Raw genomic sequence first — 12,094 nt, forward strand, 5'->3', positions numbered from 1 at the left:
GAGAGAGAGAGAGCAAGAAAGAGAGAGTGAGAGAGAGAGTGGCAGTGTGTGAGAGAGACAGAGAGAAAGCATGAGAGAGAGAAAGAGCGACAGAGAGAAAGAGAGAGCAAGAGAATGACAGAGTGAGAGAGAGTGACAGTGTGTGTGAGAGAGAGAGAGAGCAAGAAAGAGTGAGAGAGAGAGAGAGAGAGAGAAAGACAGAGAGAGCAAGAGAGAAAGTGAGAGAGAATGAGAGAGAGACAGAGGAAGAGAGAGCGAGAGAGAGACAGAGGAAGAGAGAGCAAGAGACAGAGAGCAAGAAAGAGTGAGAGAGAGAAAGACAGAGAGAGCAAGAAAGAGAGAAAGTGAGAGAGAGAGACAGAGGAAGAGAGAGCGAGAGAGAGAGAGACAGAGGAAGAGAGAGCGAGAGACCGAGAGAGAGAGAGAGCAAGAAAGAAAGAGACAGAGAGAGAGAGCAAGAAAGAGAGAAAGTGAGAGAATGAGAGAGAGACAGAGGAAGAGAGAATAACAGAGAGAGAGAGAGACAGAGGAAGAGAGAGCGAGAGACAGAGAGAGAGCAAGAAAGAGTGAGAGAGAGAAGGACAGAGGGAGAGCAATAAAGGGAGAAAGTGAGAGAGAATGAGAGAGAGACAGAGGAAGAGAGAGAGAATAACAGAGAGAGAGAGGTAAACATTAGCATGTTTCGAGAGTAACACTTGTGTTAGCTGAATGATCGTTCATGATCATGTGACCATTAAAGTTGGATTTTCATGCGCGTCTCAGACTGTTTGTCTGTGTTTGGGTGTTCAGTTCCTCTTAGAGACAAAACGTCCCTAATGAAATAGGACTATCTGCTGGTTCTGACCTTGTGGGGACATTTGGCTGGTCCTCGCTCTGTAAACCGCAGCTGTTATTTAAAAAAAATACTAAAAACGCCAAAAGGTTTGCGTTTGGTTACTGAGGTGAAGGTGAAGGTCAGGGTTAGAGTTAGATGTAGTCTGGCATTAAAGGAACAGTCCACTGTACTTCCATAATGAAATATGCTCTTATCTGAATTGAGACGAGCTGCTCCGTACCTCTCCGAGCTTTGCGCGACCTCCCAGTCAGTCAGACGCAGTCAGACGCGCTGTCACTCCTGTTAGCAATGTAGCTAGGCTCAGTATGGCCAATGGTATTTTTTGGGGCTGTAGTTAGATGCGACCAAACTCTTCCGCGTTTTTCCTGTTTACACAGGTTTATATGACCAGTGATATGAAACAAGTTCAGTTACACAAATTGAAACGTGGTGATTTTCTATGCTATGGAAAGTGCGCACTATAATGACAGGCGTACTAACACCTTCTGCGCGCTTCGGCAGCGCATTGATATCTGAGCTCCGTATCAACACGCTGCCGAAGCGCGCAGAAGGTGTTAGTACGCCTGTCATTATAGTGCGCACTTTCCATAGCATAGAAAATCGCCACGTTTCAATTTGTGTAACTGAACTTGTTTCATATCACTGCTCATATAAACCTGTGTAAACAGGAAAAACGTGGAAGAGTTTGGTCGCATCTAACTACAGCCCCAAAAAATACCATTGGCCATACTGAGCCTAGCTACATTGCTAACAGGAGTGACAGCGCGTCTGATTGCGTCTGACTGACTGGGAGGTCGCGCAAAGCTCGGAGAGGTACGGAGCAGCTCGTCTCAATTCAGATAAGAGCATATTTCATTATGGAAGTACGGTGGACTGTTCCTTTAACCCTTAAAAACCTTTCATCGATGGGACACATGTTCTGCAAAACATAAAATAACTTTTCAGCTGTTTGTTATCGTGATGAGCTTTGAATTGTGTCTGAACCGTAAGATTCTCCGCTTTCTGTGGAAACCTGGACAGTGTTTTTACAATAATCACGGACGCTTTATGGTGCGTGCAGTCACATGGTCAGGGATCAGAAGTTTATTCGATGGGAAGTTTCCGGACACGGGCTCCCACGTCAGGAGGAGCAGACAGCAATTCCACTGAGTTCTGTGCCCCCTAGTGTCAACACCGAGAAGTCTATTTGCACTAAACTTCACATCGAGCTCCGAAACACTTAAACACATCTTTTCACATTGAAAAAAAAAAATCCCTGGTTGATTATGGAGGTATTCAACAAAACACAAGCTTTCTGTGTTTTTTTAATGTCAAATATTGAATGCTTACACAAAAGTAATGCATGATGGTGACTTTACACTGCAAGAAGGAAGAGTAGGTTCCTCTGAATCATCTGATGGATAACACTCGATAATGACTGAAAGAAGAAGCGCAAAATTGGCAAAAATATAGAACTATGTCCAGGCGTTTCTTTGTCTATATAGGCTTTGGAAGGTTAATTAGATGTCAACAGAATGTTGTCACAAGGATAGTAAGACAAACGTGTGTGTGTGTGTGTGTGTGTGTGTGTTTCAGATCCATGTACACCTTGCACTGATGATGAGATTCTCATGGCTGTCTGCACCAGTGACTTTGGTATGATATCATTTCTTCACACCATCATCTCAAATCTTTTTCTCTTATAACCTTTTCCCAAATTTCACACGATCTAAGGTCAGGCATTAGTGCTGAAAAAAGTCTCGGGGTCCCTGACCTCAGCAATACACACAGCAGTTTCATGTAAAAGTTACAGCATTATTATTGCAGCATGGGATGACTGGAGCTGGTGTTAAGTCCATCACAGACCAAAAAAAGGACATTTTAAATTTAAGAAAAAAGTAATAATCTCTAAGATAATTCTGAACACTGTGTGTTGTGATTAAATTATCCACATCTCATCAGAAAAAAAAAATATATATATGTTATTTACCAGCTGGGAGGTCCGTATGGTGAAATACTGTGACCGAGGTCTTGAAAGTACTGAGCGAGACCCTCTGGGCCGAGGTCAGTATTCAAGGCCGAGGTCACAGTATTTCACCATACAGACCGACCTTAAGCTGGTAAATAATATATTAATTTTTTTCTTTACCGAATTCTAACAGAAAACGAGAGCGCCCGAAAGGGAAAACCAAGCCAAGCCGCCATTTTGAATCCTCATTCACGGCTGTAATGCAAATGGCTTCCTCCTCGGTATACAAGTGCACTTCCATGGCAGGAAAAAACTACATTTTGCCGCCTATGTAGTCCCCTATTTATACAAATAGGAGTCATTCAGGATTCAACCATGTTTTTGCTCGGCGTTAGCAACAGTTACAGGTTTTTAGCTTTCTCCTGAAATGTTTTCTTTTATTTCTTCTTCCTCAGGGTAGTAAAACTCGCTTTCGCTGTGAACACTGTCGTTATCGCTATCCATGCTGTAAAATTGATGCTATTATGCTGAGAAATGCTGGCAAAAATTTATAAGATTTTTGATAAAAATCTTATAAATAAATCTTATAAAAAAGATAAATGACAAAAATTGCTACTATGTTTGTCGTTGTTGTGAACGAGCAAGTCGCCAGAGGTCCATAACCGGGGTCTGTAACCGGGGTCCGTAACCGGGGTCCGTATCATAGGATACGGACCCGCTTGCCAGCCAATCAGAGCACAGGATTTGATGGAAACCAGACCGTGAAAAAAAATAATTCTAGTTATTTGTGCAGTGAAACGTTGTACTGGTGTGTTATTTAAAGATAGATTGCCTTTCAGATTTTTCAAGTGTAGGTCATAAAAAGAATTTTCCCGACACCCAGTTATGGGCAATTCCATGTAAATGTCAACCTCACAGGAGATCCCAAATTTCAAAATAAACAAACTAAATCAATAAACAAATAAATAAATACATACATAAATAAATATTTTGATCACCTAATATGTCACTGTCAGTCTTTCTTTCTTATAATGTAAAACCCAAGCTAAAATCAGCTTTGATCATGTACAATTCTATATTATTGCCACAAGCCACAGAAATGTATGCAAAAATCCACAAAACAGCAAAACAATAGCCATCCTAAATATTATTGAAGAACTTTGATAGTTTTAGCTGATATTTAGAGAGTTTTTCAAAGGGTTATGGTGGTTAAATTGCTGATTTTCTAAACATATGCCATGTCTATTTCAGACGCGTCACATCCATAACGGAATTTCGTCGCATCCATAACGCTGACTTTTCCTTCCGAAACTCTGCATGAAATACAAAATATTTTAAACAAAGATTTTTTAATATTCACCTTGGACCCCTCTATCAAACGGATATCTCCATTTCGACATTAGGTTTACAATTTCATAGAGTTTGATAAAAATGTACAGTCACCCAAGAAAAGTGATACTTTTTCTGTCACATCCATAACGCATCTTTTATTGGCATTTTCTGGCATGCCCTAGATGTACTATGGGAATTGTTCTTGTTCTATCACTTCTCCAGTATGGTACAGCCTTAAAATATGCAACACCTGTTTAAATACTGGGAGACAATAAAACATGCACTGGGTCATTTGTTGCCATTTTGAGTTCAAGTGTCACGTCCATAACGCTGGAATTGCTCTTATTTTAGTTTAGTGACCGAAAGCTACTGAATTTGAATCACAGCCTTCCAATTTTATTAGTTTTTTTTAAATAGAACAATTAATGAATTTATCTTCATGTGGCCCTAAATTCTCCGCTATTTTTTCCTGCTTCACCATGACCCAGTTCAAGATACTACATCATGCATCACATGGTGGGCTTTCCCCGTTCACGCAAGGCATTGTGGGATACAAATTTGAAACAGGAGAGAAAAATGGAGGACGTGAGTGTGCAAATGAAACGTGAAAGAGCGACTACAGTAACGGAAAGAAAGCGAGAAGAAAAGACGTTATGTTCTATACGAAGGAAAGGAAACGCAGGACCAAACTAATAAATATTGGCGCTCAGCGAGCATCTCGGTGTGATCAGCTGTTCGTTTAGCGACAGAATGATGGAACTGTCAGTGCACGCTCAAAGGGAAACCTGTAGATGGCAGTAATGCAACACTGTGGATGCCAGCTGCTGTAAAACCCAAAAGAAGAAGAAGAAGGTAAACATGCGCACACGGACTTCCTCTGTCTGCTTGACTGCGCCAAGCGAGTGATTTCATGCACATTATTTGCTTTAATCCCCTCAAATTAAATAACTTCCCAGCCACAGAATGGCCTGATATTTTGTGAGATATTACAGAAATAAACAGATATCACAATCACCACATTTCAGAGGAAACTACATTTCACCGATTTTATGAAATCAAAAGGCCGACTCGCTTTAAAGATGCACCAATTGCATTTTATGGAGATGATCCTTCTTGCCGGTTTTGTTTTAAGTCAGACATGTCGATACGGATTCTGTCTGATTTTCTTGGTTTAATAATATGAGCAGACTATATGTTTTTTTTTAAATAATTCTTTAATGGACTTTAATAGACTCAGTTTGAACAAAAAACAAATTGAGGTTAAATTAGTTAAAAAAGGCCATCAGCTTTATGTCCACGAGCTTATAAAAAAATCTAAATAAAAGTAAAGGCCTGCATCTGTCCTGTGTCCCTCATCTCATCTCATTATCTCTAGCCGCTTTATCCTTCTACAGGGTCGCAGGCAAGCTGGAGCCTATCCCAGCTGACTACGGGTGAAAGGCGGGGTACACCCTGGACAAGTCGCCAGGTCATCACAGGGCTGACACATAGACACAGACAACCATTCACACTCACATTCACACCTACGCTCAATTTAGAGTCACCAGTTAACCTAACCTGCATGTCTTTGGACTGTGGGGGAAACCGGAGCACCCGGAGGAAACCCACGTGGAGAACATGCAAACTCCACACAGAAAGGCCCTCGCCGGCCCTGGGGCTCAAACCCAGGACCTTCTTGCTGTGAGGCGACAGCGCTAACCACTACACCACCGTGCCGCCCGTCCTGTGTCCCATTCTGGCATATTCACAAGCCTTTATCTGGTGTGTAGGGGCAGATCAGACTCTGGAGGTATCCTGGCCCTAACCCCTTGAGAGCCTAGTAAGCTAGCACCAATGTCTTCAATTTGATGCGAGCTGCAATAGGTGGCCAGTGCAGGTCGGCAAGCAGAGGGGTGACATGGGAAGAACGAGGGAGGTAGTAGACCAGGCGAGCTGCAGCGTTCTGGATGAGCTGCAGGGGTCTGATGGCAGAAGCTGGAAGGCCAGCAAGGAGAGAGTTGCAATAGTCCAAGCAGGAGAGGATCAGTGCTTGGACCAGGAGCTGAGTAGAGTAGGTGGTAAGGAGCTGAGTAGAAGATGGACCCTTCAGATGTTGTAGAAGAGGAATCTACACGTCCGGGTCACTGCAGCAATGTTCGCTGAGGAGGAGAGTTTGTTGTCGAAAGTGAACTGCACATACTACCAGCAGGGGGATGGGTGTGGGACATAAATGTGTGGCTGGAAACTGAGCTAGGACAAGTGGACAAAATCAGTTCATAAATCCAGTGATATTTAGGCTGATCTGCTGATCACTGGTCAGTGCCGATCAGGTTGAAAAACAGCCGGTTGCAAACACTGGCTGGTTCACCAGTGCAACTTTACAAACAATTCTAATGCACTAAATTATCCTGAAACTTACAGTCACCTCCCCAAACAACATCAGTTCCTGTTGGTGCCAATCTGCATTAAACTGTCCAACTGGAAAATTTGTTTCTGGACCAGTGACCAAAAAGTTGCCAAAACTTATGGACAAAGATCTTGTATATACCTGCACACATATACGGTACCTAACTCTCTATTGTTTTCTTTCTTTCTTTTTTCTTTATGTCTCAGTGGTGAGAGGCAGCATCGAGTCCATCATGGATGACAGTGATGATGAGGCGCAGGTGTCCATGCTGGTGTCGGTGAGTCGCCTGTATCGTCAAAAGCGACGTGTTTTTGAGGGACGAGGGCACAACCGATGGTCAGGACGTGTAATGGTCCCACAGAGTTGCTCCATCCAGGTGGGATCAGATTCAGGGGTGAGACAGTGGGAGTTTCTGTTCACGGGAGCTGTGAGGTTTGGTGAGGCGTGGCTGGGCTGCGCTCCTCAATATCAAGACTTTTTACGGATGTACCAGGCTGCCGTGGAATCAGGAAGTAACCCCTGCCATATGGATATGAACTGAGGACACAGACAGGATCGTGTGTACAATCAGTTTTGTGGTCAACTGATCAAAGACCTACTCTAAGTTTATGGTCTTTTGGTTCTGACAAAGATGAAGCTGTTTTATGGGGGGGTTGTATAAACAGCTGCCAAGTCGGAGCCAATGTGATGGATCTAAAACCGCAAAGCGTTTATTATTAGAGCTTTTCCGCTGCACATTGTCTTACGGCACCGCTTGATTCCACATGTTGTGCCATTCCCAGTAGTGTGCCAAGTGAGCTGTACCATAACTAAATACTCATTTTCAGTTTCCTTCTACTTTCAGCAAGATTTAAGTATTGACCCCCTCACTGTCTCATGATCAATACTTCACCCAGTGAGTAAGATAGACTACAGCGCCACAAACAAATCGGCTGATTTTTTAAAAAAATCATTCCATTTGTGAATATTATGCAGTTTTAACTAGTCTTCACATTCTTCATCTGTCATTTAATAGCCATGAGACGATCAATTAGAAGTTGCAGACAACTATTTTCAGGAGATACAGTGTAAATTAGGCAAAAGAGGAACCATATACAACTAAACTGTACAGGACCCATGATGGAGCCCTGAGGTACACCGCAAGTGTAATTTAGCTCTAAAAGTATATTTGTTTATTAAACTTGCTCAGTAATTTGCTAATCATGCTAATCATTTAACCAGAGTGGTTCACGGCATGGATAGTCCTTGGTTAGAGCTGTACCATGCCACACTGTTCAAAGGAAAAGTGTGTGTATGTGTTGGTGTGTGACCTCTTATACATGTGTATACCTGGGCTGTCATAACAATACATCCTGTACCGATCCAACTAGGTCTGAGTTCACTATCGAAATGTTCTTATTTTATCAGTAATGAAAAATAAATACAATTGTGAATCTCCTCCCAAAACAGCATGCCCATGTTGGCCATGACTGAAAAATGTAATTTGTCTCAGTTTTAAACAATATAACCTTGAATAAGGTTACTCAGAGCATTGCGTGTTTATAACTGAACGAGTAAACCGTTTCTGATAGTGGACCGGACTGTTGGACCTGAATGTCATGTATGATGTTGCATTTAAAAGCAGATGATGAGAAATGCGATGATATTTGAAGAGGTGTGCGATTCCGATGATGTCAGTCCTGTTATACAGTGAGAGGACTTTTGTTGCTGCTTTTGTTAGAAAGCTTTCTGTATAGTTCAGTCGATTCTTCTGACTGAGTCTTAAGTTCTTTATTGTTTGTGCATATAGAGCTGTGTGTGTGTGTTTCTCTCAGGCAGTGTGAATAAAACACTTTAAAAAAATGAAAAGCGTGAAACATGTATCTACGGAAAATGTACTACTCTCTGTCATTGAGCAAAACTCTTGGCACCCATATAGAAAGTGCACTGTTATGTCTATATGAATATTGGGACAGTAATGTGGCAATTAAAAAGTCATACTGTCATGTTACTGTCCTTATGGGGGTTTTGAAGTGTGTGTGTGTGGGGGGGGGGGGGGGGGGGTGCAAGTGAAATTCCCACATTGACCTCAAAAGCCATTATGTTTTTATCCATGCACTAATGAGACCTAAACAAAAGGAAACAGGAATGTGTATGACTGTGTATCCCTTTGTGACTCTGGGAAATATTCACTAATTTCTCAAAGGAATACGGAAAATATAGTAAATACCAACCATAACAGGGCGGCGTGGTGGTGTAGTGGTTAGCACTGTCGCCTCACAGCAAGAAGGTCCGGGTTCGAGCCTTGTGGCCGGCGAGGGCCTTTCTGTGTGGAGTTTGCATGTTCTCCCCGTGTCCGCGTGGGTTTCCTCCGGGTGCTCCGGTTTCCCCCACAGTCCAAAGACATGCAGGTTAGGTTAACTGGTGACTCTAAATTGAGCGTAGGTGTGAATGTGAGTGTGAATGGTTGTCTGTGTCTATGTGTCAGCCCTGTGATGACCTGGCGACTTGTCCAGGGTGAACCCCGCCTTTCGCCCGTAGTCAGCTGGGATAGGCTCCAGCTTGCCTGCGACCCTGTAGAACAGGGTAAAGCGGCTAGAGATAATGAGATGAGATGAGACCAACCATAACATTAAAAACACTGACAGGTGAAGTGATTACACTCATTACAGTGGCACCTGTTGAGGGGTGGAATATATTAGGCAGCAAGAAAGAGAACAGTCAGTTCTTGAAGTTGATGTGCTGGAAACAGGAAAAATAGGCACGCGTAAGGATCTGAGTGACTTTGACGAGGGCCAAATTGTGATTGCGAGATGACTGGGTTTCCAAAATGGCAAGGTCATTGGGCGAGGGGGGTCTTCCGGTTGATTAATTAACCAATGATAACTGTTGTAACTGAAACCGACCTTTGTAAAATTGTTTTTTATTAGTAAATCTGAAAAGGTGTCGATAATTACGGACTGTCGATAATTGTAGCCGCCGCTCTCGTACAGATAGAATGATGTGTGTGTCAGCGGGTAATGTGATGACGCAGAGTTAACGTTCGCTCTGCAAACTTGATGCTTTTCCTATAAAAGCACATTCTCAAGTGTTTTATTCTTGTGAAACCTCTGCACTTTGCCATTAGAGTTTTTTTAATCAGTCTTCATCTCATTATCTCTAGCCGCTTTATCCTGTCCTACAGGGTCGCAGGCGAGCTGGAGCCTATCCCAGCTGACTACGGGCGAAAGGCGGGGTACACCCTGGACAAGTCGCCAGGTCATCACAGGGCTGACACATAGACACAGACAACCATTCACACTCACATTCACACCTACGCTCAATTTAGAGTCACCAGTTAACCTAACCTGCATGTCTTTGGACTGTGGGGGAAACCGGAGCACCCGGAGGAAACCCACGCGGACACGGGGAGAACATGCAAACTCCGCACAGAAAGGCCCTCGCCGGCCACGGGGCTCGAACCCGGACCTTCTTGCTGTGAGGCGACAGCGCTAACCACTACACCACCATGCCGCCCTTAATCAGTCTTATTCCTCGTATTTTTTTATCAACTGTCATTAGACGTAATGTTGTAATGTTTGAGAAACAAACAGTTGTTATTTAATGAGGAGGTGTACAGGTGTTTCTCGTGACATGGTCACTGAGCGCATGAACACACGTAGAAAGAACAATCGGCTGTTTCTTCAGTAAAGAGATGCAGAAAACACACAATGGATAAAGCAGCAGATTAATTTTCAGCATGACCATGGTGTCACAGTTAAAATGCTTCCTGCGGTGACGGTCACAAGAAACAGATAATAAACAATATCCTTATTTTTAAGTGAGAAAATCCAAACAAAAGAATAATGATGACGCTCCAGCTTCCATGTGAACAGTCTTTTTTAAGAGACACTACACACAAACATGTGCACTTTTTTGTTTGCTTGTTTTTTTTTTGAGTTGGAAACTAAATGATGTGACTGTACTGGTTTTATTATTGGCAATATTACCAGTTTTTTCATTAAAAAACGGTATTTTATTCACACACTCACGTCCTCCATTTTTCTCTCCTGTTTCAAATCTGTATCCCACAATGCCTTGCGTGAACGGGGAAAGCCCACCACGTGATGTGATGCATGATGTAGTATCTTGAATCATAGACATATAAACACAGACGCAGCCTTCTGCGTAGAATCATACGTCATCCTCGCCGCCATATTGGATGTGGCAAAGTGGAGATTCTTCAACCGTCTCTGGTATAGCGTCTAGACAGTAGCCGAGAATAAAGATGCCTCATTCATGTGCTGCGTTTAACTGTACCAACAGGTTTACCGTCCAAACGAGATCACATGGGATTACCTTTCACAGGTGAGACTGGAAAAATAGGGGAGAGCGGGGAGGAATGAGCCATGGGGAGAAGTGAACCACTTAAAATTTTTCTAAATTTAGCCAGGGTTTATCCCAGTTAACTTGTCATATGAAGTCACCAGGGAATTCCCCTGACTTCAACCCACAGTGGATGGAAGCCTGGCACCCTGCTCACAATAGGAGAACAAAAGTCTAAAATTCAAGGTAGTAAGTAAATATTTCACTTAACATGTTTTTTCATCCTATTGTCTAATAAACCAAGATAACAATCACATTGTTGTTGTTGTTGTTTATTAGGCGTGTACTATGGTATTGTGTGATGACATAACCTGGGCCACATCCTTCCGTTCAAATGTAGGTCGACATCAGAAGCAATGGCGGGTCGTTTTGGGAGGAGTGAGCCACACAGTGCATGGGAGGAGTGAGCCTAGGCCCACTCCTCCCTTCAGTGGCCCACTCCTCCCTTAACTAATCTTGTGTCATGGTGATACATTACCGTACTAATACTTTTACATGTAATTAAGGTATGGGGCTATAATCCACAGATTACCAATAATCCTACCAACCCTTACGATTGTTAAATCTCTTCTCTCCGGGCAACAATATTGCCTGTTAATCAAGATCAAATTTTCTCTAAACTATCACCCAAAATTGAAACGCTGTTAATTTGATTGTGATGGGATTTCCTTGCATTTCAGTCACTCCCAAAAGGTACCATGCCATTCCAGTACAAGAAAAAGAGGGAAAAGTTTGGATCAACGCCAGCTGCTGACATGTTACGGGCTACAAAACGTGTTCTTGAAGGATCTGAAAGTATCCGTGCTGTTGCAAAGCAAACCGGTATACCACGTGCTACCCTCAGACGCTATGTAGACAATGCTAGAAAAAATGGCCTGGAGGAAGCAAGAATGGCACCAAACTACAAAAATGTTAAGATTTTAGATTTTTTTGATATCTTTACTGTTTTACAAGTTTTACAGTCTGATATTTGTTTTTTTTAATACGTTTCATTTGTTACAGTTCAAATAAAAGTTTGTATTTCATGACAAATGTCATTTGTTCATGATTTCAAGCCAGTGGTCCAGTCCTCCCCATGGGGTGGTTCACACCTCCCTTAGATCGGGAGGAGTGAGCCATAAAATTAACAGGCTTTTTCTCCCATCTGTAGAACTGATGGTTGCACGATTAGTTGTACAACTTGGTTCGTGTTGCAACTACTCTGAATACCTTTCATTTGCATTGCATCATTTTAACTTCGGCCCTTTTA

The 12,094-nt window shown here is 42.6% G+C and overlaps 1 protein-coding gene across 1 annotated transcript in view; it reads left to right on the forward strand.

Annotated features, from left to right (window-relative positions):
- Positions 1 to 8,449, forward strand: part of metrnlb (meteorin like, glial cell differentiation regulator b) — a 41,527-nt gene extending 33,078 nt beyond the window's left edge. Inside the window, exons 3-4 of the mRNA XM_060899238.1 lie at positions 2,411 to 2,470; positions 6,708 to 8,449. Of these exons, the coding sequence (XP_060755221.1) occupies positions 2,411 to 2,470; positions 6,708 to 7,042 (395 nt within the window). The 3' untranslated portion in view covers positions 7,043 to 8,449. The remainder of the gene's footprint in view (positions 1 to 2,410; positions 2,471 to 6,707) is intronic.
- Positions 8,450 to 12,094: the final 3,645 nt, after the last annotated feature.

Source organism: Neoarius graeffei, chromosome 18 (genome assembly GCF_027579695.1).
Source record: "Neoarius graeffei isolate fNeoGra1 chromosome 18, fNeoGra1.pri, whole genome shotgun sequence".
NCBI lineage: Eukaryota > Metazoa > Chordata > Actinopteri > Siluriformes > Ariidae > Neoarius > Neoarius graeffei.